The sequence below is a fragment of the Apis florea genome, unplaced genomic scaffold (assembly GCF_048593485.1).
Source record: "Apis florea isolate Af1SG1 unplaced genomic scaffold, ASM4859348v1 contig_3802_pilon, whole genome shotgun sequence".
Classification (NCBI taxonomy): Eukaryota; Metazoa; Arthropoda; class Insecta; order Hymenoptera; family Apidae; genus Apis; species Apis florea.
The window spans coordinates 2,170,882-2,197,539 of record NW_028256863.1 but is presented as its reverse complement, the minus strand read 5'-3'; the positions used below and the strand labels follow the sequence as shown (position 1 = coordinate 2,197,539).

Genomic DNA, 26,658 nt, shown 5'->3' with positions numbered 1-26,658 from the left:
AATATTCATTATAATTCGAACTTTGTTTTGAGAATTAAAGAGTAAGCGATATACATAATATGTATATATTGAAGATGACATATATGATAAGTTTAACATTTAATGGGATTTTGTATTCCATATTTTAAAATACCGATCACGTAAAAAATTAAATGTTTAGTATGCTTTCTATGATTTAAAATGATGAGTGCAAAAAATATATTGAATTCGATCAAAAGTTGAAAAAATTAATTAATTTTAAAAATAATTTTTGTATGCATTTTTTCATAAATATTCTCATTACATATATTGGATTGTGTTCTTAAATTTTTTGACGAAATTGATAAAGTTAATCAGATATCGAAACCGTTTCTTAAAATCTTATAAATTTTATAAATCAAATATAGCAAAGACAGAAAATAATGGGAAAAGGACAGGTGTAAGATAAAAATTCAGAAAAATATCAATACATATAGAAAGGATAGCAAATAGAAGGGAAAAAATAGAGATGATAGGATAAAGATAGGATAGAAATTAACTGTTTTCAGTATCAGATATATTTTTAAAAATATTCTTAAAAATGTAAGAGATGAAGTTGATCAATTTTTATTTTATCTTATTTTACAGAGGATTTGGGATTCAAGAATAGGCGCTAATGGTCAATTCTTATCTCTTGTTATTTGTTATTTATTCCATGTACATATATTTTTTGCTATTTTTAAAAATGATATCTTACAAAAGTAAAATTTAAAAAAAGAAATTAATTTTAATAATTAGATTTAAATAAAATAATAAAAAAATGATAAATAACAGTTTCTGTCAACGTATTATGAATTAGAAATGTAGTATGTAAAAATATGTAAAAAATAAGGTATAAAAAAGATAAGTTAAATTTTAAAAAAATTTCGCATGCTATGTTTTGTCGAATGTTTTCTTAATACAATATTAAAAATTCAAAACAAAAATTTTTTCTAGAAATATTCTAGAAATATTTATTTTAAAAACTTAAAATAAAACTTTTAAAATAAAAGTTAATAACTTTATATACGATAAAAACTTTTTTATTGACAATAATGTGAATTTATTTGAATAGTAGTGCCATCTTTTTAGGAAAGAATGAAACTTTCTTATTATCGACAACTATGTATAAGAAGATTTTATGTTTCTCAAAGAGATGGTAGTACTAGTAAAAGACCATTAAGAAGCTTATTTTATTATCGGTCAACATTTATCAAATTTGAGAATTTTTCAACAAGATGGTGCTATTTGTTAAATGTAAAAAAACAATATTTTATGTATTATGCATAATATGCATCATATTTATATATGTACTTTTGTATTTTTATATAGATAGAAACTGTTATAAGGAAAATTTTTTATAAAATATTTTATATTATAAATACATATATACTTTTATAATATATGCATAAATATATTTTTTTACTAAAATTAATAAGCCCAAAAATCAATAAATCATTATTAAATTATATAAATATATTTTTCATTGATATTGATTTAAAACATTTCTAAATTATAAAATACATTTAATAAAATAAGATGCTGTCGTTTAACATAATTAATTAACATAACTAAGCTTAACATTCTATATGAATTAATATGTCTTATTAAATATCTGGAGATTTCAATACTCGATGAAGAAATATTGAAGCACATTCAATACCAATCATTGAAATCACTTTTTTTTGTATTATTTATAACTATTAATGTTATTAATTGCATTATTTAAAAGATATTTAAAAGAGAAATCCTTATATAACAATAAATATATATGTATATACGAATATATTCTAAAATATTATTTATTCCTACGCCTGTAGATATGCTACCATTCGATTTTCAATCCGACAGGTGCCACCACCTTGCGGAATAATTTGCGTAATTCTAGTTACTGAATTTCAGTAGTGTATTAAACCAAAATAAATAAGGTGTTTAAGCCTTATAATGTTTAAATAATTTTGTTTTTAACTATTTTTAATTTATGTTTTAGGAAAGAAATAACATATTTTCTTTTAGTATACTCTCGTTTTAATTAATATATGTTATTTGATTTTTATAATATATTATAAAGCATAGGGTCCGAAATTAGATAGATACATGTTTGTATTCATTACAATTGTGTGTTCCAACGGTTTCAGAAAGCGATTGTGTTGACTTGTGAAGAAGAAGGGGATTTTCATGTTAGTTCAGTGAGCTCACGCGCGTCGAACAACAATCATCGACAATAGTACGATTCGAAAATTTTCGACGTCCAAAAATGGCGTTTCTTGGATAGTATATTGTCACATTAAAATTTGTTCTAGTTCTGTTAACAAGTGAAACAGGTTCTTTGAAAGGAAAATCGTGTAAACTAAGGAATATTGGAGAAACGATTTCTTGAGAGTCCATATCCAGAAGATTGCTTCGCAAAACAACGACGTAAATATCAGTTCACATACCAAACATTCTTACATCTTTGGTTGTGTGAGTGAACATATAACATAATTTGTTTTTAAAACAATTATTTCAACAAAATTAAATGTCATTTCTAACAATCAAGTTTTTTGCACATTTGCATATGAAATTCTACTTTTGTGTATTCTTTGAATAAACCTCTTTTGTATATTCTTTGAATAATTCCAAATCGCGCTCTTTCAACGAAGATTCCGATTGGTCAATTCAATGACTATGGACCAATCGATGAATTCTTTTATAAAATCCATAATTTATATTCTAAAAATAAAATCAATTATCCTATGATAATTTTGATTGGTTATAAGATATTATTTGATTAAAATATTTAAAAGCAATTGATAATAAAAAAAATTGTAAATAAAGTGAAAGTGCAAAGAAAAATGAATTTCTCTTATAGATACAAATATATAATATATTATTATTTATACTTTATTAATGTTTTCCACGAAATAATAAAAAAAAATCATAGTTTTTGTATTCTTATATGTAATTAATTTTTTTTAATATATATCTAATTATAACATCATACATCAAATACAAATAATTTTTATTCATTAAACACTTTTTTTTGAATAAAAAATTATTATGGTAAATATTTAAAAATTATTTTAAATATTTTATTTTGTGTATATATTATTCAATAAATTTTACTTGTTTTATTTACGTTATATTTCTCTTTTAAAATCGAATATATCGAAATTATATAATTAATATATTTCCAAACGAATTAAATTCTTAAATTACATTAAATTTTTCTATTAATATGAAATCGAGTAATAAAAAATAGTGATCAATAACATTGTCCATCAAAGTTTGCTTACTTCAGTGAAAAATTTTTACACACTTACGCAAGCTTCACTGGTTGAACAAGGTTTTGAGACACAGTGATGTCATAACATAATGTAACGTAACGAAGTAATTCTTCTGACACGTGTAATTGATGTTATATTAATATATCATATTAGTAACTTAACGATGCAATAGTTTGATTGTCTCTATTTTTCGCAGATAAGATTATAAAGAGAGAATGGTTGAACTACAATATTATTTCTACGCTTTCTTGTTTCCTTTCTCTTGGCTGTAACTGTAAAAGATTTAATGTATTCGAATAAAGTAACAGAGCGTTAATTATCCATTTTAAGGGATGCAAACTATATATGTAAATTCCAATAATTATTAAATATCAATACTTTGATCATAAAAAATTTTCTTAATAATATAAATCAATAAATCTTTTACATGAGAAATTAATCATACTATTTTCATGAAATATTATAATATGCAATTTATTGTTTTATTGATCTTTGATCTTAATTATATATGTAATATATTTTCCATCATTCATTAAATCACTTGGTCTATAAATCGTTTAATTATTTCGATATTATTATTATTATTTCATTTGAACAGAATTATATCTTTCTATCAATAATATCTACTAATATTATATTAGTAATGAGAAAAAATTTTATATTATATAATACAAAATAGAAACAAAAATGGAATCGACCGAACAATTACGACCGGAAGAATTGGTGGGATTAGTAGCCCGATCTGCTGAAGGTACAGCAGCGAAAGGAATGCCTATCAAAGGACACGAAGATCTATGGGTGGAAATTCAAGCGAATACTTTCCGAAATTGGGTGAACGAGCATTTAAAACACGCGGTTGATACTGCAAACAGTCCTGTGATCGATCTTGTTGAAGATTTTCGGGATGGTACACGACTATGTGCTCTCGTTGAAGTACTTACTAAACGACGTTTACCTCGATGGAATCCCAGACCTGCAAATCAACATCATCATTTAGAAAATGTTTCAACAGCCCTTCAAGCTATCGAAGCTGACGGTGTAAAACTTGTTAATATCGGTAAGTTAATATGTTATAATATTTATTATTTATATTTTGCGTATATATAAATATTAATATCAATTATATATAAATACATAAATATTTTCAAGGATCTTGTTATTTTATCTAATATGCAGTATTTAATATTAATAAATGATTTATTATGTTATTTTTATTTTTTTTATAATTATATTATAATAATTTCTTGATTGATTTAATTAATTATTATATTATATAAATGTATTTTTTACACATAAATTATATAAAATATTTTTTTTTTCAATAAAACATTAAACAATTAAAATGTTCAATATTTATATAGAAGATTACTTGGTAAATATATATATATATTGTGTATCTTTTATGTATTATGAGCCATATTACGATAATAAATATAAAAAATCGTTGCTACTATTATTTTATTATAAACTTATTTTAAATTAATTATTAATATTTCATTTGAATATAATTTACAAATATATATACATTACATTTAATAGTATTTCTAACAGTATTCCTAGATTATAATTATATTCGTAAATATTTTAATAAATAATAATAAAAATAACAATAATAATAATAATAAAATGTATTTTAATTAATATTATTGTTATTAATATTATATAACAATATTTCATAATGAATAATATAGTTTTTATGTTTTTTGCAAATTAAATTCCGAAATCGTTGTCTTTTTATGAATTCTGTCTATGAGATCATAATCTAGTATTTTTATACAATTATTCTATTTGTATTTTAATATATTATAATAACAATTAATTTAATTCTTGAATCCGAATGTTCAAAATTTAGCATACTATACAAAAAAATTTTTATAATTTTTTATAATTTATTAAATCAATATTTCTTTATTAACAGAAAAATATAATTAATTTAAATATTTTATCTTTAAATTCTTTTTTCATAGGTAATGTAGACATCGTCAATGGTAATTTGAAACTAATTCTTGGACTGATATGGTCACTCATTGTAAGGTACCAAATAGGCAAGTCCAAGTTCCCTCCAAGGAAACTTATGCTGGCATGGCTCAAGGTCAGTATACGTAATTATATCAGTAACCTTGCTATATGGTAAATTTATATTATATATTTTATATAATTATAATATAAATACATATATTTTAAAAAATATGTATAAAATATAAATTTTATAAGTTAAGAAGAGTTATTTTATTTTGATTTATTTTAGACAGTTTTGCCAGAATGTAGAGTCAACAACTTTACTACAGATTGGAATTCTGGTGTATATCTGAGTGCCTTACTTGATTATTGTCAACCAGGACTATTTCCTCATTGGCGACGGCTTGATCCGAATGATAGGTATAATCGGAAAATCTTGATCTTTTTAGAATCATTTCACAAATTGAAAATTAAACATTCTATAAAAAAATTCATATCTATAGCGTTTACAATTGTCGAAAAGCTATGGAAATTTCAAAACGTGAATTCGATATACCTATGGTATTGGAACCAGAATATCTTGCATCACCATATTTGGATGAATTATCGGGAATGACCTACTTATCATACTTCATGAAGGAAGGTTCACCAGGTTTTCATGCAACATTACGATGGGTTAATTCTCAATTACTTCATCATCCAGTACAAAACTTTACAGTAAATGAATATTTCTTATTCTTTTTTATATATGAGATCATATTAAAAATTCTTTCTATTAAGTTTCAATCGTTTTCTACAGACTGATTGGAATGATGGTAGAACTTTATGTAGTATTGTCAGGAATTTAGGAGGATCTGCTCCTGCTTATGATAAAATCGATATCGACCCTTCCACATGGGAACACAATATACAAATGGGTAATTATGATATGCATTTAGATATCATTATTTATTATATTATCATAATATATTATCATATATTTTGTACTTAAATATCAATTTATAAAATATATAATATATATATATATATATATAAAATACTTTATTTACTTTGTATTCTCTGAAAGGTATTGATGGAGGCAAAAAATTAGGTGTGGAACCCATTCTTAAAGCAAAAGATATGGCAGATCAAAATGTAGAACATTTAGGCGTTATGGCATACGCAGCATGCTTTCAATGGGTAAAGCCTCGCCCTCAAACAAGCAAGCAAATTGTTGTTCATATTGATAGCACTTCCGCAAGAGTGCAACAGCCGGTTAGTTAAATAATGAACAATTAAAAATTATTTGTTCATTCAATTTTTTAAAGTATTCTACATGTATTAACAAAATTTCTATTTATTATTTAGGCGCATTTCAAATTAGAAATTCTTACCAAAGAAGTAAATACGAGAGAAGTACGTGGTGAGGTAATAAGTCCGAGCGGACGGATAGAATGTAGATTAACATGGAATGGAGTTCATGGAAAAGGAACTTTTATACCTGTAGAAGTTGGAATGCATAAGGTTTGATTTTACAATTCTAGATACATTACGTATAGCATGTCATTTAAATAAATCACAATTAAATAATTAATTAATAATAAATTAAATAATACACAAAATTCGTTATTGTCTGTGTTACAGTTAATGGTATATAATGACGGAGAATTAGTAGATGGATGTCCCTATTATTTCAGAGTTTTACCTCCCTTAACCAAAATCAAATCACCTGGTATGGATCCTTGTGCTATAGGATCTATCGTTGAAGTTCTAGTCAATAGTTACGGTAATATATTGAGTCAATTATATGATAATTATATATATACATATTGAAATAAATCAAAAGTTATATTTATATTTATAAAATTATATTTTTAGGAACTAGTCATGATGGCATTGATGTTACTGCGTGGTCACCTACTGGAAGATCACTATTGTGTCCTGTTAAAGAAAACGATGGAGTACACGCTGCAACCTTTCAACCTGATGAGACGGGAGAATGGAGTATTGCAATAACTCATAAAGGAAATCATATACAAGGTGGCCCATTTACATGTTTTGTATTTGATCCTAATGGAATAAAGGTATATCGATTATTATATATATATATATATATATATATATATATTTTCTCATTTATTTCCTTAAATATCTATCATATTCGATAAATATTTATAGCTATTGGATACGGAGGGTGCTTTACCCGGACAACCATTTTCATTTACTGTCGATGCAACAGGAACTGGAGGTCTTGGCGACGTAATAATAGATTTAGTCCATGATAAACAATCAATTCCTTTCAGAATGGAAAATACTAGACATATGCAATATCAAGTTTCATTTGTTCCATCAGAATCTGGAAAATACAGAGTTTATATATACTTTAATGGTTCCGATGTTAGAGGTTCTCCATTTTCTATTCGAGTGGGAACTCAAAAAGGATCAAAAAGATCAAAAGAATCTAATTTCGATAAAACGAAATTATCTTCGCTGGAAAGGCGAATGAATGATTTAAACGTTTCAATGGAAACCGATCGATCAAGTCCTCTCCAGCAGAAGTCTTATTCTCCCTCTACATATAAATTATCTAGCCCAACTCAACATATACGTGAATATTCTCCTGTACATCAGACTACCTCCGCTTATAAAACATCGAATTATTTGGAAAATTCTAGTTCGACGTATCATACATCAACTTCGATCAATCATACTCGATCTCCAAGTCATAGTAATAGTCCAATTTCACGAAATCTTCATAGTCCATCTATGGTTAAAGATACAAAAGAAATTTATTCTATTACATATAATCATTCAAGATCTCCAACTGCACAAAGTCCTAATTTTATGAAAGAATCAAAAGATATTTATACATCCAATACAACAAGTACATCTCGATCTCCAAATCCAAGTCCAATACATAGCTCAAGATACTCGCCAGTTATTAAAGAATCACGAGAAATTTATAGTTCGGGATCTTTAAAGAGATCTCGATCTCCAGATCGAAATTCAATGACATATCGAAGCGCAACACAAAGTCCTGTCAATAGAAGCTTCAGTCCAAGAAACAACGACAGAGATAATAGTTATAATAGAAAGGATTTTACAGATAATGGAACAGTTGATACCAGTAGTAATGTTAGAGTATCCTCGATGGTTGGCGGAACATCTAGAAGAGATTCATGGGATGCTATAGAAAAAACAAAATCTTTATTATCTTACGGTAGTTTAGAATCTCTTGCTAATTTAACTAATAATTCTGCTATGGCTGAAAATAATTCAAATTATTTTAATAATAATTATAAACAAGATTATAGTTCAAAAAACATTTTGCAAACTCATAATAGTTCTTCCAATTTGATTCAGAAAGTTTCAACCTCAGAATATAACGCATCTCAAAAATATAACAATGAAAATCACAACATTCGCACGCAAACGCATGGGATTCTTAAAAATAAGAATAATAATTATTGTAAAAACGTGGATATCACAGATGGAGTTCATGAACGGTATTTTAATAATGTAATTTCTAATTCATCAACACAAGATAGAAATTACGAATTTGTAACTGGGAGTGCACTAGAGACATTACCAATTCATAGACCGACTACCTTTACAATCGATCAAAGTATAGATACAAATAAAGTCACTGTTAATGTTTGTGGTAAGTTCTCATATTATGTAATATTGTGTTATATAATTAATGGTATATTGTATATTTTTATATATGATTTATATCCGAATTTAGGTCCAAATGGTAAAATAATTCCAGTACAAAAATCAACTCTTCGAGGTTTAACGTATTCAATAACCGCTCAAGAAGTTGGAGAACATATTATTCAAATTTTAGTAAATGGCCAACATATTCAAGGCTCACCTTTCAGGTTCATAGTTATTTAAGTTATGAACAAAAATATATTCATTTTAAATTTAAAATTGAATTGTTTCTTATTTCAGATCGCAAGCATACAATGCTCATGCTATTCAAGTTGGGAACATTCCGAATGGCGTTGTCAATCAACCAGTAGAATTTGAAAGTATGTATATAAAATTGTATTTATTATAAAATAAAAGTTTCAAAATAAAGCAAACTTATATCATTGTATGCTTTTAATATTTATAGTTGATGGATCCAATGCCGGATCTGGAAATCTAGAAATCCTTGTAAATGGTGGTCATGTAACTAGTTTTGTTAGAGCATTGGGTAGCCAACGATTTCTGGCATCATTTGTACCTCATGAAGCTGTTGTACACCTCGTAGAAATGACATTCAACGGTGAAGTTATTCCTGGTAAGTTTCTTGATATTACTTAGTCTTATTTGATATTACTGTATTATGAGAATTTATTTACTTCATGCAATACAATAACTTAACAAAAGTAAATTAAATTCAATATAAAAATTTCGAAAATAATATGGAATATAAAATAAAATTGTATACATTTTTGAATTTAAAATATTCAATGAAAATAATTTTTTACAGTAATAGCATTATTTTTGAACAATTGATTTTTTTCAATTTGTTTTAATAAAATATTCAGAATATATTGTTTGAATTTTTTTAAATTAATATTCGCTAAATAAATTTTAAAAAATATTATTTGGATTTTGAATGTTATTTTGAAATATAATTTTGAAAATTACACTTAATTTTTTTTATTTTTATATATTATATATAATACATATATATTATTCGAATTAACAGATTATTGATCAGGTCATTGACTTGCGATTTCACGCATCCACGTGATGTTCCACTGACACATATACAACGTCATCATTTCCTTTCCTTCTTGACTTTTTTCCTTTCATTTGTTGTCTAAGTACAATGAATAATATTTTTATATATATTTAAATAATTTTTTATTTTTGCAATAAAATATCGTACAATTGTATGAAATTAGATAATTAAAAATTTATCTTTATTTATCTTTAATTAGAATCAGTGAAATAAATATATTGAAAATAAAGTTATCATAAATGAAACTTCAAGTAAATAACATTTAAAATAATTTAATAACAATTCCTTGATATCATTTAAAACATTATATTTCACAATATATTATGAATTTAACATTTTATGAACATTAATGCTACATTTCCATAAAAAATATTATTTAGATATAGCGTAAAAAAATGTCTTTTATAATCTACACATTGCATGTGGTTTGCAATATTGTAAAAATTATTGGGATATTTTATATTTTCTTATATTATTTTGAAAATTATAATAATTCTTCAAATTAAAAAAAAAGATACGATTAACGTTTGAAAATAAAAAAAATTAAATGCTTAAAAGTTTATTATCAATAAGATGTCATTTAATATTTTTAAATAAATTTTTAAACAAATTTTTTTACATATCGAACATTAATGGAAATGTAAATTAATGGAAAACACTTGATTTCATTAATTGAAAAAAAATATTATGAAAATTGTAGGTGTGGTCACTAAAGTCTTTGTAGACGTATTTGGTTAGAAGATAGTCGGTTTCTTCCTACATAAAAATGTATTTAAATTCATATAACTGCACATTTGATTATAATGAATATAATAACTTTTAAAATATCAAAATTTACGCTAATTAAACATAAATAATTATTATCAATTACGTAAGATAAAATATATTCGATTCTATTTAATAAAAATAATAATTTGTATATATATGATTTTTTTACGATCATGTCGATATCACATAATAATATCAAATACACTTTGTACCGTTATTATTTATTGAGAAAAAAATATTTATGATCGTTTCTATTTTATAAATACCATGTGAAATAAGTTATAATTTTGTTGCATATAAAATAATTATTTTATTTTTTTATTCAATTTTTTTTTCATAAATTTAGTATTTGAATTAATCTTGAAGTATATATAAGTAAATATAAAGAAATATATAATTTTTGTACATGCAATTTTTGAAATTTAAGTGAAGCATGAAAATTATAAGAACACGTATTTAATATGAAAATTTCAATTATATATATTAATTGAAATTGGAAGAACATTTTTATTTATGAAAAAGTCAATATATTATTGTTATTAGAGAAATTCAAAAGAAAATTAATACTTTTTAATTTTATAATTTGAGAAAATAAGAAATTGAACTTACATAGAAAAATATAATATATACTTTCAAATTTCTTCTTCATTTATTTTCTTTTATCTATTTTCAAAAATTTAGAAAATAATAAAATCAATAAATATGAATCATTATTATTTATATTTATTTTGTATTTTTAAAAAAACAATTATACCATTTTATTACTGAGACTTTTATGTAACATATTATTTTTATGCAAAAATTATGTGTAGTCATGCATTGAATTATATTAATTTTAATTTATTATTACATAAGTAATGTTTCAGTCATCATAATATCAGATTTAAAAAAATTTTTTTTCTTCGATTCATTTTTTATTGTTTTAGTTTGTTTTTTAGTTATATTTATGAATTAATATTAATTACCGGAAAAATTTTTTAAATTTTATAACGAATTCCCTTCCGTATGACCCGTTACGTCGGAGAATGCAGCGATTCAACCATAGTCCCTTCAATATAACTCTTATTAAGAATGTAGTGCAAACAATTTGAAATTAAAAAGAACAACGCAAATAATAACATTAATAGGCGAACCAAGTAAAAGATGTCTATCATCTTTTAAATTTTTTTGTTTATTCTTTATATATATAGATATTACTAACTTTATATTTTTTATACATAGATCAGAATATAATGAAAATCAATATAAAGTATTATAAATATTAAAATATTCAATTTCAAATTAATGTTATAAGAAACATATATCAAAAATATATTAAAAGATTTCTATATGAATTATAAAATATGAAAATGCAAAATTACCAATACCTCAGAAACTATGGAGTTTGTTTAAAGAAAAAGTCGAATGAATTCCATCGTCATGGAATTATAATGTATGAAAGCTACATTCCTTACATACATTTAAGTATTGCATTCTAATATTTGTTTAGCATAATGAAATATTAAATAGTATAAAATTATAATTATAAAATTAAATTGCGATACATGAAATATTGCACTTTTTTGATAATATCAGATAATTATTGACTGACGTTAATTTTATAGAGTTACACTTTTTGATAGTTTTAAAATAATTTCACATTAAATATAAACAGTGAAGTTTCTATTTCTGACCGACCTTAAAGTATCGAAATACGCAGATCAGGTATCCTGTGAACGTATACACCATAGCCGGTCGAACGAGCAAGAAACGGATGGGAGAACATAGTCGTATCGTGTCCATTTAAGGCCCTATACTGATTTATATTATAAAATTAATTTCTAATGAAAATAATGTATTTTTTTAAATAAAAAATCATCGAATATAAATAGAAAACTATAAAAATCTAATTTAAACTAATATAAAATTAAATATATGCAAAAAAAAAAATATAATAAGAAATTGTTATCCATATATACCAAGAAACATACGGCCCTGATTTTGGGCCTAAGCAGCAATCCAGTAGTAGCAGTTACACCCGTCCTGTCTCTTGACTGTGTGTCTATCGTGAATCGCGACTTGCTGACGTTTCTTCATCAAGAAATCGAAACTATAAAATTCTTTAATTTTCTCAAACATTTGAATTTTAGTTTGTTCTTCGTTTTTGTAATTTTAAAATTATATGAAAATGAATTTTCAAAGGAATCATTTGCAATTAGTTTTCAATAAAAATAAAATAACTCTAATCGAATTAGTGCACGAATGACTGAAAACATTCAATATCTATCTGTTCGTACTTATGGCCGAGATCGAAGTGTATTCCATAATGGAACTCTATTATTGACTGATAAATTTGATTCATGTGTTTCATTTTCTATATTTTTGAATTTAATATATTTACAATATAATTGAATTCTAAATTTTTTTCTTTAAGTTTTTTAGAGTTTTTCAGGTTTAGTTTAAAATTTAAAGTGATAAAGGTAATCTAATTTTTCATATTTCTATAAAATTAAAATAAATGTAATTTCTTTTTTTAAAAAATTTAAATATAGTTAATCTATTTTCCTACAATATTCATGAAAACTATTCTCTTTTATATGTATAACTATGTTTCCTTACGCGTAATATCTTCAAAAATTAAAAAGCAGATGGTTTGAATCATGTTGTATTGCTATTAAATTAAAATTTTATTCGATACCACATATTTATAATTTATAAATAAATTACTTATTTAAAAAAATAAAATGCATTATATTGAAAATTATTGATAATTTAAAAATTATTATTATATTTTAATATTATTTATATGTTTTATTATTATATTTTATTATTATATTTATATAAAATAGAAAATTGTTATAATTTCTATAATTCATATTTTAACTTTAATTCACATTTATACTTTAATGCATATTAATAATTTCTTATTTAATTGCATATGTACAATTAATATTTGATTAAATTATTAATTAATAGGGTCACCCTGGCGTGTGGGCATTATGCCAGCACCAAAAATGTCAGTAATTGGAGATTCCATAAGATTGGTCCCTGCTGGTAGTCCAGCATTTTTTGAACTTTCTGCTCTTGGCTTTAATAGTAATGAAATTGATGTACAAATTATAAGTAAGTATCTATTTATAAATATCACTTTTGTTACATTTGAAATTATTGCTAGTTTTTTTATAATTAAAACATAATTATATTTCTAGCACCTTCTAAAAGATATATACAGGCAAAAATTGATGAAGTATCAGGAAGACCTGGAGAATTTCGTGTTGAATTTACTCCAATAGAAGTAGGTAGTCATCTTGTAGAAGTAACCATTGCTGGACAAAAGCTACCGGCAGGTCCACTAGTTGCTAAGGTGTACAACAGCAGTTTGATTCAAGTTACTGATGTCCCCAGTGCTGTTGTAGGACATGCCTGCCAATTTAGAGGTAATTAAAGATAATAACTTTTAGAAAAAAAATCATAATGTGTACAAATGCTTGATTTTTTTGTTAATTTTGTAGTTGATGCTAGTGCTGCTGGTGAAGGACAACTTGAAATTTCTATAAATGAAGGAGAAGTACCAAATCATGTTCAAGTAGTTGGAGGAGGACGTTGTCTTGTTTCTTTTACACCAGAAATTGCTAAATCACATTATATTGATATAAAATTTAATGGAGAAGCTGTGAAAGGATGTCCTTTTATTTGTAATGTATCTGATACTAGTAGAGTAACATTAAGTTTAAATCATCTGGAATTAATTCCAGTGGATCAACCTGCTAGTTTTCATATGGGTGTTGATGGTAGTGGTAATGCAGAACTTGCAGTTTCTGTAAAAGGTCAGTCAAAAATATGCATTAAAATTTTTAAATATTACAGCAATATATAACAATTTTAGGACCAAATTGTGAATTGCCTGTCAAGGTAACTGGAGATATAAAAAATGGTTTTACTGCAGAATTTATTCCAAGAGATGTTGGTGTTCATTCAATTAGTGTTGAATATAATGGCCATGCTGTAAATGGTACACCATTTTTAGCTAAGGCATTCAATGCAGATAAGGTATTAATTGGTCCTGTAGCTAGAGGTAGTGTTGGCCAACCAACACATTTTACTGGTATGTTTTAAAATAATCTTTAAATATATATAAAATATATATTTTAAAATATTTATAATATATATATATATATATATAATATTATAATATTTTTTTTATCTTTTTTAGTTGATGCAAGTCAAGCTGGTGAAGGAAATTTAGAAATTACGATATCAGCTCGTAATCAAAATATACCTACTCAAGTCACACCACAAGGAAATGCACGATTTTCAGTTAGTTTTGTTCCATTTGAAGCGTGCGAGCATATAATTAATATAGCCTTCAATAAACGAACAGTACCAGGCTGCCCGATTATAACTCGAGTAGGTGGTGACAGTCATGTAACAGTAAGTGGGCAGGCATTAAGCAGTGCTGGATTAGGACGACAAAGTTATCTTACTATCAGTAATGTTGCCGGTAGCTTGGAAGATTTAGAAGTTAATGTTGAAGGTACGTTTATTTTTCTTTTGTTATTATTAATATTTCTTATATAATTAATATTTCTTAATATAATTGTATATTAATACGTGTATGCCGCATGTATACTCCTCGATTTAAAATCTTTACTAGTTGTTATTGCACAAATTTCACAGAGACATTATATTCTATTCAATATTCTTCTATACTTTATTTCAATTTAGTATTGCGTATAACTATTGCATATCAGTTTTGCCGACAATCGCGAATATATATATATATATATGTTGAAGCACCTTTTATGTTGTATCACTTCTATTTAATTATATTTGTTATTTAATTAATAAATTTTATCTGTTAGTTATGGTGGAAACTTGCACGAAGTTCTACTTCTGTGTTTGTTTGTCTTGTTAATCTTTAGCTTGAGAGCAATTCTCTCTCTGTTGCAGGTCGGCCAGCTTTCAGACTACGACATTACTAGACTTCTCAAACACAACTAATTTCATTTTAATTAATTAATGGATTATATCAAATAACTGGTGGTGGGTTTTAACTTAACATTTTCTAAAATTATTGCATAGAAATAATCTTTTATTTTGTTTTCATATTATGGCTCATTTTAAAATATTATAAAAAAATTGATTTTATTTTTTAATTTGTGATTATTAAAAAAATAACTAACGCTTTCCAATTTTAATATCAATTATTAAATCATAGTAAGATATATTTTTTGCGTGATAGTCATCTTTTCATGGTGCTAATAAATATTATTTCAACTCTTAAATATTAGTGCATTAAAACTATAGGTTTTAAATATGTAATTTGTATTGCTTTAGTCAATGTGCCAATCATTTATTTGAATAATATTTAGCTATTAATGTCAATTTAATGTCAACAATGCAAAAATCGATCTCTTATGATTTTTAATTTTTAAATTTTCATATATTTTGCTTTTGAATTATTTTTTCACATAACTTCTTTCCTAGTATAATACTTGAATAATTAATCTATTAATTTGAATTTAATTACATTATACGTAAACTAATATTTTATTGAATTTACATTTACATATTTCATTACATATGCAATTCTATCATAACAATATGCTTGTATTATATATATATATATATACACACACATATTATATTATTATATATATTATATACTGTGTATACATATATACATACTGCTTTTTTGAATTAAATATTGCTTATTACAATTAATAATCTTAATATCAGAAAAAAACTTAATATAATAGATTGCACTTTACTCTTTGCCTTTGGTATCCTTGTGATCTACTCCTAGTAGTTGGCTGACTAAATTATATTAAACAACTAACCGGCGGACTTGATAGGACCCAATGGACAGGCCGTACCCGCTCAAGTCACTGACAACAAAGATACAACGTGCAGTGTAGCATTTACACCAAGAGTAGTTGGAGAACATAGAATTTCAGTAAGTCATCGGAATGTTCCTGTGATTGGCAGTCCATTTAGCTGCAAAGTATATGATGTGACTGCTATTAAAGTGAAGGATGCTAAACATGGTGTTATTGGAATGCCTGTAACTTTCTTAGGTATTATTATTATAATTGAAGTAATTAAAATATAAAAAAAATACATCTATAAAGAAAAATATTTTTTGATTTCTTTCTTTTTCTTTTCTTTTTTTTTCTTAGTTGAGACTAGTCAGGCAGGACCAGGAAATCTAGAAGTGACGGTGAACGGAGGTCGTGTACCTACATCTGCTCAAGCTCAAGGACCACATACGTATGCAATATCATTCACGCCTCGTGAGCCAATCATACATACCGTGGATTTAAGATTTAATGGAGAGGATGTACCTGGTAGCCCCTTTAGTTGTCAAGTATATAATACTATTATTTTTTTCTTCTAAATTTGAAATATATATATATTACAATTATTTATTATTATTAAACATTAGGTGAGTGATACAGCAAAAGTGATAATAACAGAAGGACTTGAAAAAGTATCTGTAAATCGATTAACAACATTTACAATAGAAGCAGATATATCGTTAGGAACTCCTATTGTAGAAGTTCTCTCACCAACTAGAGAAAGCTTACCAATACATATTAAGCAAAGTGGTCATGGATGTTACACTGCAGGATTCACACCTAAAGATGTTGGTATGTAAATAAATAAATGATTAATAATCACAAACATATTTAAACAAAGAAATATATAAAAATTCTAGGCGATCATAGTGTTGAAGTGAAAATAAATGGATTACATATAGAAGGTAGCCCATTTTTAGTAAAAGCTTATAATGCTGATAAAGTAAAAGTAACAGATATAAATAGTGGTATCGTTGGTAAACCAGTTTTCTTTAGCAGTAAGTAATAGTTTTTATTTTATTTTGTGCACTGATTTATATATGTTATTGATTAATATTTTAATATTATTATATATATATTACATCTTTTCTTGCATTTTAATCTTAGTTAATGCTAGTCAAGCGGGTGCTGGTAATCTTGAAATTATTGTTGCTGTAAATGGTAAAAATGTACCGAATTACGTACAAAGCGAAGGAAATGCAAAATTCAGAGTTAATTTTAAACCACAAGAAGCTGCTGTACACAGTCTTAGTGTTCGATTTAATGGAGAACCTGTCCCAGGTATAGAATAAAAAATTCACAGTTGTATATTACGAAAAATTCAAATATATTTTTATTTTTAGGTTCACCATTCAGCTGTAAAGTAGTTGGTGCAGGTCAAGCTATAATTATTGGGCATAATCTAAAAATGGGAGCAGTAAAACAATTAATGTCTTTTATTGTGGATCCACAAGCTTTCTCAACAAATTGTGATGTAATCGTAACACCGCCATCAAACGTATCACTTCCTATTACAATAGAACCTGTAGATGGAAAATATAACATCAGTTTTGTTCCTGTGGAAGTGGGCAGACATAATATCAGTATATTAGTTGACAGTGAACATGTAAAAGGCTCTCCTTTTGCTTGTAATATTTATGATGTTACAAAGGTAATTTATTTGAAATGTTTGAATTTATAATTTAGTTAAATATTTTTTTATTTGTTTTATATTTATATAGGTACATGTATCGGGTCTTACGGAAGCATTGTTAGGTCAAGCTACAACATTTACTGTTGATGCTGCTGAAGCTGGTGAAGGCACATTAGAATTAGTGGTGAGCACAGAAAATAATACGGTTAAAGCCGAAGTAGTTGCTTGTGCTCGTGGATTATATGATGTAACATTTGTTCCACAAACCACTAGTACTCATTATGTTAATATCAGTTTCAATGATGATAATGTACCAGGTCTGTTAAGTATTTTAATGTTTCTCTTTTAAATTAGTTATTGATTAATAATCACGATAGTTAATAAAGTTAGTAACATTAAATTTATATCATTTATTAGGAAGTCCGTTTAAATGTCCAATTATTAGTACAATGTTAGATGGACCATCTATGATTCGAGTTGGAAATACAGCATATATGGACTTAGAAATGCCAGGATTAGAAGGGCCTGTTTCTGCAGAAGTTACAGGTAAAATTGTATTTCAAATTGTATTTAATCGTATTATTATATAATACATTTTGTAACATTCAATTATATATGTAATATAGGTCCTGATAGTATAATTATTCCATGCACATTGATGAAATTATCACCCAATTTATATCGAGTAGAAATTCGAACACGACAGGTCGGTACTTACAGCGTAATATTCAGTGACGGTCATAAAATGATTAGTTCTCAAACACTTCAAGCTTTCGATTCTGGAAAAGTAACAATTAAAGAAGTATCAGATGTAGTTTGTCATCGACCAGGGACCATTACAGGTATATAAAATATAAAATATAATTTTATATTTTATATTAATATTATATTAAATATTTAAATATTAAAATATAAAATATAAAATTTTGTTATAGTGGTTGTATCAAAAGAAGCTGGTCCTGGAAAATTAACTGTAAATGTACGTGCGGCTGGTGCTGATGTTGATAGTGTAATTAGAGAAGGAGAAAATGGTCAATATGATATAATTTTCCATCCTACACGAGCTGCTCCTCATAAAGTTCATATAAAATATAATGAAGTTCATATATTGGGTATAATATATTATCTATTTTTATTTAATTATTTTTTATTATTTTTAATTATATTATTTGCTATATCATTTTTTGTAGGAAGTCCATTAGATTTGACAGTTCGTGGTCCTACTGGAGGTAGAGAAGTTACTGCAACTGGATTAGGATTATACCAATCATGCGTTAATAAAGTAACATCATTTACTATTGAAACTTTAGGAAGTCCTGGAAAAGAATTTGATGTAGTAATCAGTGGACCACAAGGTAATGCAGTTCCAGTTCGATGTTACCAACATCGAGATGGAAATTTGCTTGCTGAGTTTACTACAAGTACTGTCGGTATGTAAAACAAAAATACAAACAATAACAATAATAATATGTATTTAATAATTAAAATATTTTGATTTTATCAGGTACTTATAAAATCGATGTTTTACAAGGTACAAAACCAGTTTTGGGTTCACCTTTTTTTTGTCAAGCTTTTGATGTTTCTAAAGTAAAACTACAAGAATTGGGACCAATGACAGTATCAGTACATGATCATATTGTTTTCAAGAGTATGCATTTTAAAATAATAAAATTAAAAATTAATTCTCAAAGTGAAATTATATATTATAAGTGTGATTATAAATTGTTATAGTAATAAAAACAGATGCTGGAATGGCAGATTTGGACGTAGTAGCAACAAGTCCATTAGGTCAAGAACTTCCATTACAAGTTACTCCACTTAACGATGGTGCTGAAATGGTTGAATTTTCTCCTAGTATACCTGGTACATACATGATTAATATTACATATGGTAAGTATACATATATACTTATGGATATATTATTATAAAATATTTAACTTTTATAAAAACTATATTTATTATATTATTTATAATTTTATATTTAGGTGGATATCCAATACCAGATAGTCCATTAGTATGTACAGTTGATGCAGCTGGTCAAGCTCGCGCAAAGGGAGAAGGTTTATTAAGTGGTCATGTAGATAAAACAGCGCATTTTATTGTCACTGGTACAAGAAGTCCGCCAGCAGTTCAGGTATTTATAAAAAAAATGTTTAATTTATTACATTACATTTTCTTAAATTTCATTTATATCGTTTTGTAGGTAGATGGGCCGGATAGTGTTTCGAAAGCAATTATTGAAGCAGGAGCTAATCCAGGTACTTGGAATGTGTCTTATATTCCTACTGAAGCTGGAGTATTCGATATTAGAATCGTTTCTGCTGGTCAACAACTTCCAGGATCTCCGTGGCATCCAAAAATCATAGATACAAGAAATCTTCGCGTAATCGGTTAATATTATTATTATTATAAGAATAATATTAATAAGTTTTGAAAAATATATTTTTTTTTTTTAAGGCGGCTGGCCAGCTGTATGTGATGATGTTGGACGACTAAAAATACATCCATCAAATAAAATTAGTTTTGACACTGCTGAAGCTGGACCTGGTGAACTTACTGGGAAAATAGGAGATCATACATTATCTTTTGAAATGACATCAAATAATAGATTGAAACTTATTCCACCAAAATTAAATGGTGGGGAATATCGTTTAGAAATATTCTTTAATGGTATATCTTTCCCAGGTGCTCCAAAATTAGTAATTGTTCAAGATTTAGAGGTAAGATTGAATTTATATTATAGTTAATTTAGAAAATTAATATCTCTTCTTATATTTAGACACCTATACAAGATACAAGTCGAGTTTTATTAAGAGGAAGAGGATTAACATCAGCAAAATGTGGAGAGGAAGTTAGTTTCACAATAGATGGTTCTCAGGCTGGTACAGGAACGCCAAAAGTTCAACTTTTTTCACCAACCAGCGAGCTTAATGTAATGTTACAACATTTAGGTAAATATATTGTTATTTTATTAATGTATAAATAAATAATTTTCTTCATTTTTTAAATTTTTATTTTTTTTAATTATGATTTTATATATAGGAGATAGCGTTTATCGAGCAAGTTATATACCATTAACTCCCGATCCTCTTTTAATGACTGTATCTTGGAATGGGAGACAATTGAAGGGTTGCCCTTTACAAATAAATGTAACAAACGCAGCTGATGCATCTCGAGTTATTTGTTCCGGAGATGGATTAAAGCATGGAATAGTCGGTCAAGAAATAAGAAGTTTTATAGATACAAGACGTGCAGGTCCTGGTATGTATTATAATTTCAAAATTTTATATTTATTTTTTATACAAATATATGTTAAAAATAAATATTTCTTGATATTTAGGTGAATTAACGGCCCATTGTGTTGGTCCGCATAAAGTAGCTTATTGTGAATTGTATGATCACGGTGATGCAACATTTACATTAAATGTAAAACCTCAAGAAGCTGGACGCCATGCACTAACAATTAAGTATGCTGGAGAACATGTTCCTGGTTCTCCTTTTACATTACGTGTTTCCGGAGCACCGGATGCTTCAAAGGTAATTTTTTTTAACTTTATTTTCATAAAGAATATTTTTTTTTCGATTAAAAATAATATATTTGAATCAAAAAAATAATTGAAAATAATTTATTTAATAATAGGTTCGAGTTTATGGACCAGGAATTGAACATGGAGTATTGGCAACGTTTCAATCACGATTCATTTGTGATACTCGTGGAGCAGGAGCTGGTCAACTTACGGTGAGAGTTCGTGGCCCTAAAGGAGCGTTTAGAGTAGAAATGCAAAGAGAAACTCAAAAGGATCGTATAATACTTTGTCGATATGATCCAACGGAACCAGGCGATTATAGAGTCGAAGTTCGTTGGGCAGGCGTTCTCGTACCTGGTTCTCCATTTCCTGTTAAAATTGTCGATACTCAAGATGAATTATTAATGTTGACACAGGTAATTAAAATAATAAAAATTCAAATAAATATTTAAAATAATAAAAAATTTTACATCTTTTTATTATTTCTAGAATGGAGATAATTATTCAACAGGACATCATACTATTGCCTCATGGCGTGGATCACAAGCTATATTATAAGGCCATTGCATATAAAGTTGTTATTATTTTGTATGAACTAATAATATATTTTCATAATATATAACGAATCTGTAACTTATCTAAAATGTTTGCAATAAAAAAATATTTTGACACAAATTCCTTATATATTATTTATTCTAAATAATATATAATATATATAAACCATAGAATAAATTTTGTTTTGTAAAAAATAAGAATTACTCCATTTGTAAAAATTATTATAATTAAATTTGCTATGACTTTTTTTTCTTTTCCAATTTACTAAGTTCTCTGAATACATGTTTCTTTAATTCTTTTTGTCTGCTGAGCTTTCGTGCTTCTGCAGCAGCAATTTGTGCTTGATGTGCTTCGATTCTTCGTTTAGTAGCTTCTTTAAGTTGTTTTTGTTTATAAGCATAATTAGTTTTAATCATTTTCATAAGTCTTGCTATATTTGTTTCTTTTGGTTCACGTACAACAGCCACTCTGCCATTTTTAAAGTTTGGTTTGTATTTATTAGAACTTGGCGTTAATTTTGGTTTATCTCGATACGGAAGTTCTCTTTGTAAGCTTCGAGGAATAGACAAAGGTTTAAATACTTTTGCTGCTCTTTCAATAGGAGTATACATAGAATCTTTATTAGCACGGATATGAATATTTTTTTCTCTTTTTAACTGCCCAGTTGTTTTCATTCCTTGCCATTGATTTTTTTCTTCAGGAGGTAATAAAAGTGATGTAACGGGATTATAAAATTTTGGAACATCAACTTTATACCAAGTACGACAAAAAACGATATCACTCAAAAGTATTTTATCTTCAAATGTCGCACGGAAACATCCTTCTGGCTTCGAAACGGCTTTTTTTATTTGACCGCGTATTCCGGATACAGTTTTTATTTTAGCACCTTCAAATTTTGCAACTTCAAGTGGTGAGTTAAACATATCCTTTATAAAAGCTGTTTTTTTATAAATTTTCATTGGAACACCAGTAAGCTTCAATTTCTTCATAATCTGAGTACTTTTGTCCATTTCTACAATAGAACCAGTTGCTGCTATTCTAAAACCTGGTATTCTAGTTGCAACATCTTGAACTGCTAAGATTCCTGTACCTTGTGGTGTAATAGGACCCCAGAAATGTGCCATACAAGCAACATGTTCTGGAGTATATTTTAACATTCTATTTCTCAAATTATCTTCTAACTTAGAGAAGATTGGTAATGTTTGAAATCTACGCCAGCCTACAGAAAGTATAAGCGGGTCTTTACTTTTTAGAATCTTCGAATACCACCGATGTTTTTTTATTCTTGTTTGTACATATCCTATGTTTTCTTCACCATGTAAAAGACCTCCAATAATTAATGGATATGTGGGGTCTAAATGAGTAATAAGTTCGCACGGTACAGTTTCAATCTCAACACGTACATACATGCCTGGACGATAACCTTCCAACTGTACCCTTATATTATCATCTATACCCTCAAATTCCGATTTATTTAGATTTGCTTGTCTTTCAACTTCAAGTTTTAACTCATCATAATATGTTTTAGTTTCACTGTTATCATATTCTAAATCAAATTGTTCTTTCAATTTTTTCTTTTTTTCCAAAAGCTTTTTCTTTTCTTCTATTTCATCTATTTTTGATTCTTTTGCTATTTTTGTTTCATGTTTCTCTCCAGTTTCTAAATCTTCGAAATCTCCATATAATTCTTCATCGTTTATGTCATCTAATTTTAAAAGTTCTTCTGCATCTTCAGACTCTTTCCATTTTCCAGTTACAAAACGATTCATTACAAGCATTTTATTTTCTTCATTCAACCAATCTCTTTGAGTTTCAGGAAAAAATATACATTCCTCTTGATTTTGTAACTCTCGTAATTGTATTTTTTGTTTTTGTTGTTCTTGAACTACTCGAAAGATACCACCTATTTCATTATCTTCCTGTTCGACATTTTCCACTTTTTCATCTTCCATTTCTGTATAATTTCGATCAAATACTCCATAAACAATTTTCATAAGATTTTTATTATTCCGCTGACGATCTTCAAACGTTTGTCTAGCTTTTTCAATAAGATTTGTCTTCCATTTTATTTCATTTTCAATTTCTTCTTCATCCTCGATCTCTTCATCTTCTTCCATATTATCAATCTCAATATCATTTTCTTTTCGTTCGGATACCTCATGTCGAAATTTAATTTCCTCTTCTGAATTGTCCATTTCTAATCCATCTCGTGAATCTTCATCACTAAGTTCATCAAAACTTTCATCTTCATTATTTATTTCTTTTTTTATTTTAAATGAATCTGAATTTAATTGATCCAGAGTTTCTTTAATCTTATTATTTATTAAAATATCCGATTCTTTGCTAAGAGAATGATAAATATTTATATCATTTGAATTTTCTTTTATGATAGATATATCATTCTCTAAATTATTTGAAGAATTTTTTTTCCTTTTAACATTTTGAGATAAATAGATTTTATTTTTTCTCTTAATACCCTTCTTTTCATACATCTCTTTGATTTTGTTTTCATTTTCTTCATTTAATTTTATATTTTCAATATCATCATCATTCTCATCTTCATTTATTTGCTCTTGATCGCTATTTATTTCATCATCTTCATCTTCTTGATCACTATCATCTGACATGTCGGAAGATTTTTCTAACAATTCAGAATCAGGGAATAAAACTTTTCTCCTAACTCTGCCTTTATCAATGATAGTTTCTTCTCTATAACTGTTCAGATCTTCATTTAAATCTTGTGGTTTTATTGGAATAGCATTACTAAATAATTGTAATTCACTGTGTTGTAATTTTTGATCTAATGTTTCTTGGGTATCCATTAAGGCTCCAATCAAACCTGTTTCTTGTTCTTGATAAGAGTGACTACCACCTAATTCAACATAAACAGCATCTTTATCATATACTATACCACCAACACCAGAAAATGGTGCATAAATTAATCGTTCCTTTTCTACTAATGCTCGTTTTTTTAATTCTTCTGGCAAAGGACATGGATCTGGTAAGAAAGTAATATCTTTAATTTTTAAATCTCCACAGCCAGGAATATGTATAGATGTTTCTTTGTTTAGTGGAATTCCTCTTACATATCTATAAATATTACATATAAAATATAAGATTTATATTGAAAATTTGAAATATATAAAACATAATATAAATTTTTACATACCCATATAAACTTATTGTCCTATCAATTTTTGGATTTTGTCTAATTAATTCTGGAGATGTTAAATCTTCTACTCTATCAGCTAGAATATAAGAATGCATGTTACGCCAAGTTAATGGCCTAAATTTCATAACAGAAATAAATCTAGCTAAATTTTTTATTTCTGTACGTAAATATTCTCCATGAATTAATCCAGATAGATAAAATAATTTTGCTCCAGCATAAACTTCTGTCCAAAATCTCTGTTTCAATGTCTTTTTTATCCTTTTTAATTGCTTTGCATTTTTTATTAAATCTAAGTGAGTTAAAATACCCATGATTCTAGGCATACCATGAACCTGACAAATATTTAAAAATTCAAATATTTCCATCTCAAAACCAAAAGATGCATCTATTAAAAGTAATACTAGATCTGCTATTTTAGCAATGTCTATCATACTGTTTATATCATTGTTGCATTCTATAAATGTAATTCTTCTTTTTTTGCCAGAAACAATAGTAACAGGACCAAGAATATTAGTCAATGGTTGCTTTACATAACTTTTAATAAGACATTGAATTACTAAAGATTTTCCAACTTTTGGAGGACCAACAACAGCGACTAAAATAGGAGGTGGTTCAAGAGGTGTTCTATCAACCAATGGTATATGTTGTTTCTTTGTTTCAATATCTTGTTTTCGTCTAAACCGTCTTTCCGCTTTAATGGCAGAATTAAATGTAAATGCTTTTGGATTTTTTTGTTTATCGGTAAGTTCTTGAACATGTTCTTTCTTTTCTTTTAACTTCGACCGCCGTTTTGTCGACATTGCTAAATATCTTTAAATCTAACAATATATCTTCAGAAGTAGTACCTCACGTCGTAATTCTTATATAATACTGTAAATAATGCTATATTAATTATATTATTATAATTATTTCGTAATTGCAGATTTCACTTTAATGTTAAGGTTATGTTAAGGTACACTCTTACTTAAGTATTTACTTTCGATTGGCAACTTACCAGCATTGCACTTAAATTTTTCATATATATTAATATATATTAACAAGATGCAATATTTAAAAATATTTCAGTATTAAAATATTATATAATTAATTTAATAATGAATAAATAATATAATTTGCAATAGAACATTAATAATATAGACAAGCGTTTATCACGTGGTGACTATGAAAACTGACATTTATTATAGAATAACATTATTTATAGTCTTGTTTATTATAAAGAGATTATAA

The 26,658-nt window shown here is 26.4% G+C and overlaps 2 protein-coding genes and 1 long non-coding RNA gene across 5 annotated transcripts; 1 reads left to right on the top strand and 2 right to left on the bottom strand.

Annotated features, from left to right (window-relative positions):
* The first annotated feature begins 2,185 nt into the window (after positions 1-2,185).
* Positions 2,186-22,379, top strand: jbug (filamin-type immunoglobulin domains fbug). 2 transcript variants are annotated; one of them, XM_031915792.2, is made up of 40 exons: positions 2,186-2,415; positions 3,943-4,320; positions 5,231-5,355; positions 5,512-5,642; positions 5,726-5,939; positions 6,022-6,139; positions 6,289-6,476; positions 6,570-6,725; positions 6,846-6,987; positions 7,080-7,285; positions 7,380-8,862; positions 8,947-9,082; positions 9,156-9,235; positions 9,322-9,489; positions 13,663-13,809; positions 13,896-14,123; positions 14,199-14,513; positions 14,573-14,791; positions 14,900-15,220; positions 16,542-16,763; positions 16,866-17,053; positions 17,132-17,336; positions 17,405-17,542; positions 17,652-17,825; positions 17,888-18,195; positions 18,266-18,494; positions 18,595-18,723; positions 18,804-19,019; positions 19,113-19,289; positions 19,368-19,607; positions 19,682-19,825; positions 19,909-20,067; positions 20,163-20,311; positions 20,381-20,567; positions 20,635-20,897; positions 20,957-21,128; positions 21,220-21,438; positions 21,518-21,714; positions 21,818-22,120; positions 22,194-22,379. In XM_031915792.2, the coding sequence occupies exons 2-40, from the start codon at positions 3,951-3,953 to the stop codon at positions 22,260-22,262; spliced, it is 8,835 nt and encodes a 2,944-aa protein (XP_031771652.2). In that variant the 5' UTR covers positions 2,186-2,415; positions 3,943-3,950; the 3' UTR covers positions 22,263-22,379. The 2 variants fall into 2 exon arrangements, with proteins under 2 accessions (XP_031771652.2, XP_086772540.1); XM_086916414.1 differs by lacking the exons at positions 2,186-2,415; positions 3,943-4,320; positions 5,231-5,355; ... (9 more) ...; positions 9,156-9,235; positions 9,322-9,489 and adding an exon at positions 12,681-13,166.
* On the bottom strand, positions 9,839-13,002 carry LOC105735145 (uncharacterized). Its single transcript, XR_015294882.1, has 3 exons — positions 12,666-13,002; positions 12,385-12,502; positions 9,839-10,017 (listed from the first exon to the last, which is right to left on the bottom strand). It is a non-coding gene; the product is annotated as an uncharacterized LOC105735145 (long non-coding RNA).
* Positions 22,380-22,423: 44 nt separating the features above from the next.
* Positions 22,424-26,601, bottom strand: LOC100869666 (ribosome biogenesis protein BMS1 homolog). 2 transcript variants are annotated; one of them, XM_086916415.1, is made up of 3 exons: positions 26,426-26,601; positions 25,429-26,313; positions 22,424-25,349 (listed from the first exon to the last, which is right to left on the bottom strand). In XM_086916415.1, the coding sequence occupies exons 2-3, from the start codon at positions 26,229-26,231 to the stop codon at positions 22,496-22,498; spliced, it is 3,657 nt and encodes a 1,218-aa protein (XP_086772541.1). In that variant the 5' UTR covers positions 26,232-26,313; positions 26,426-26,601; the 3' UTR covers positions 22,424-22,495. The 2 variants fall into 2 exon arrangements, with proteins under 2 accessions (XP_086772541.1, XP_012340573.2); XM_012485119.2 differs by having other exon boundaries at positions 25,429-26,301.
* Positions 26,602-26,658: the final 57 nt, after the last annotated feature.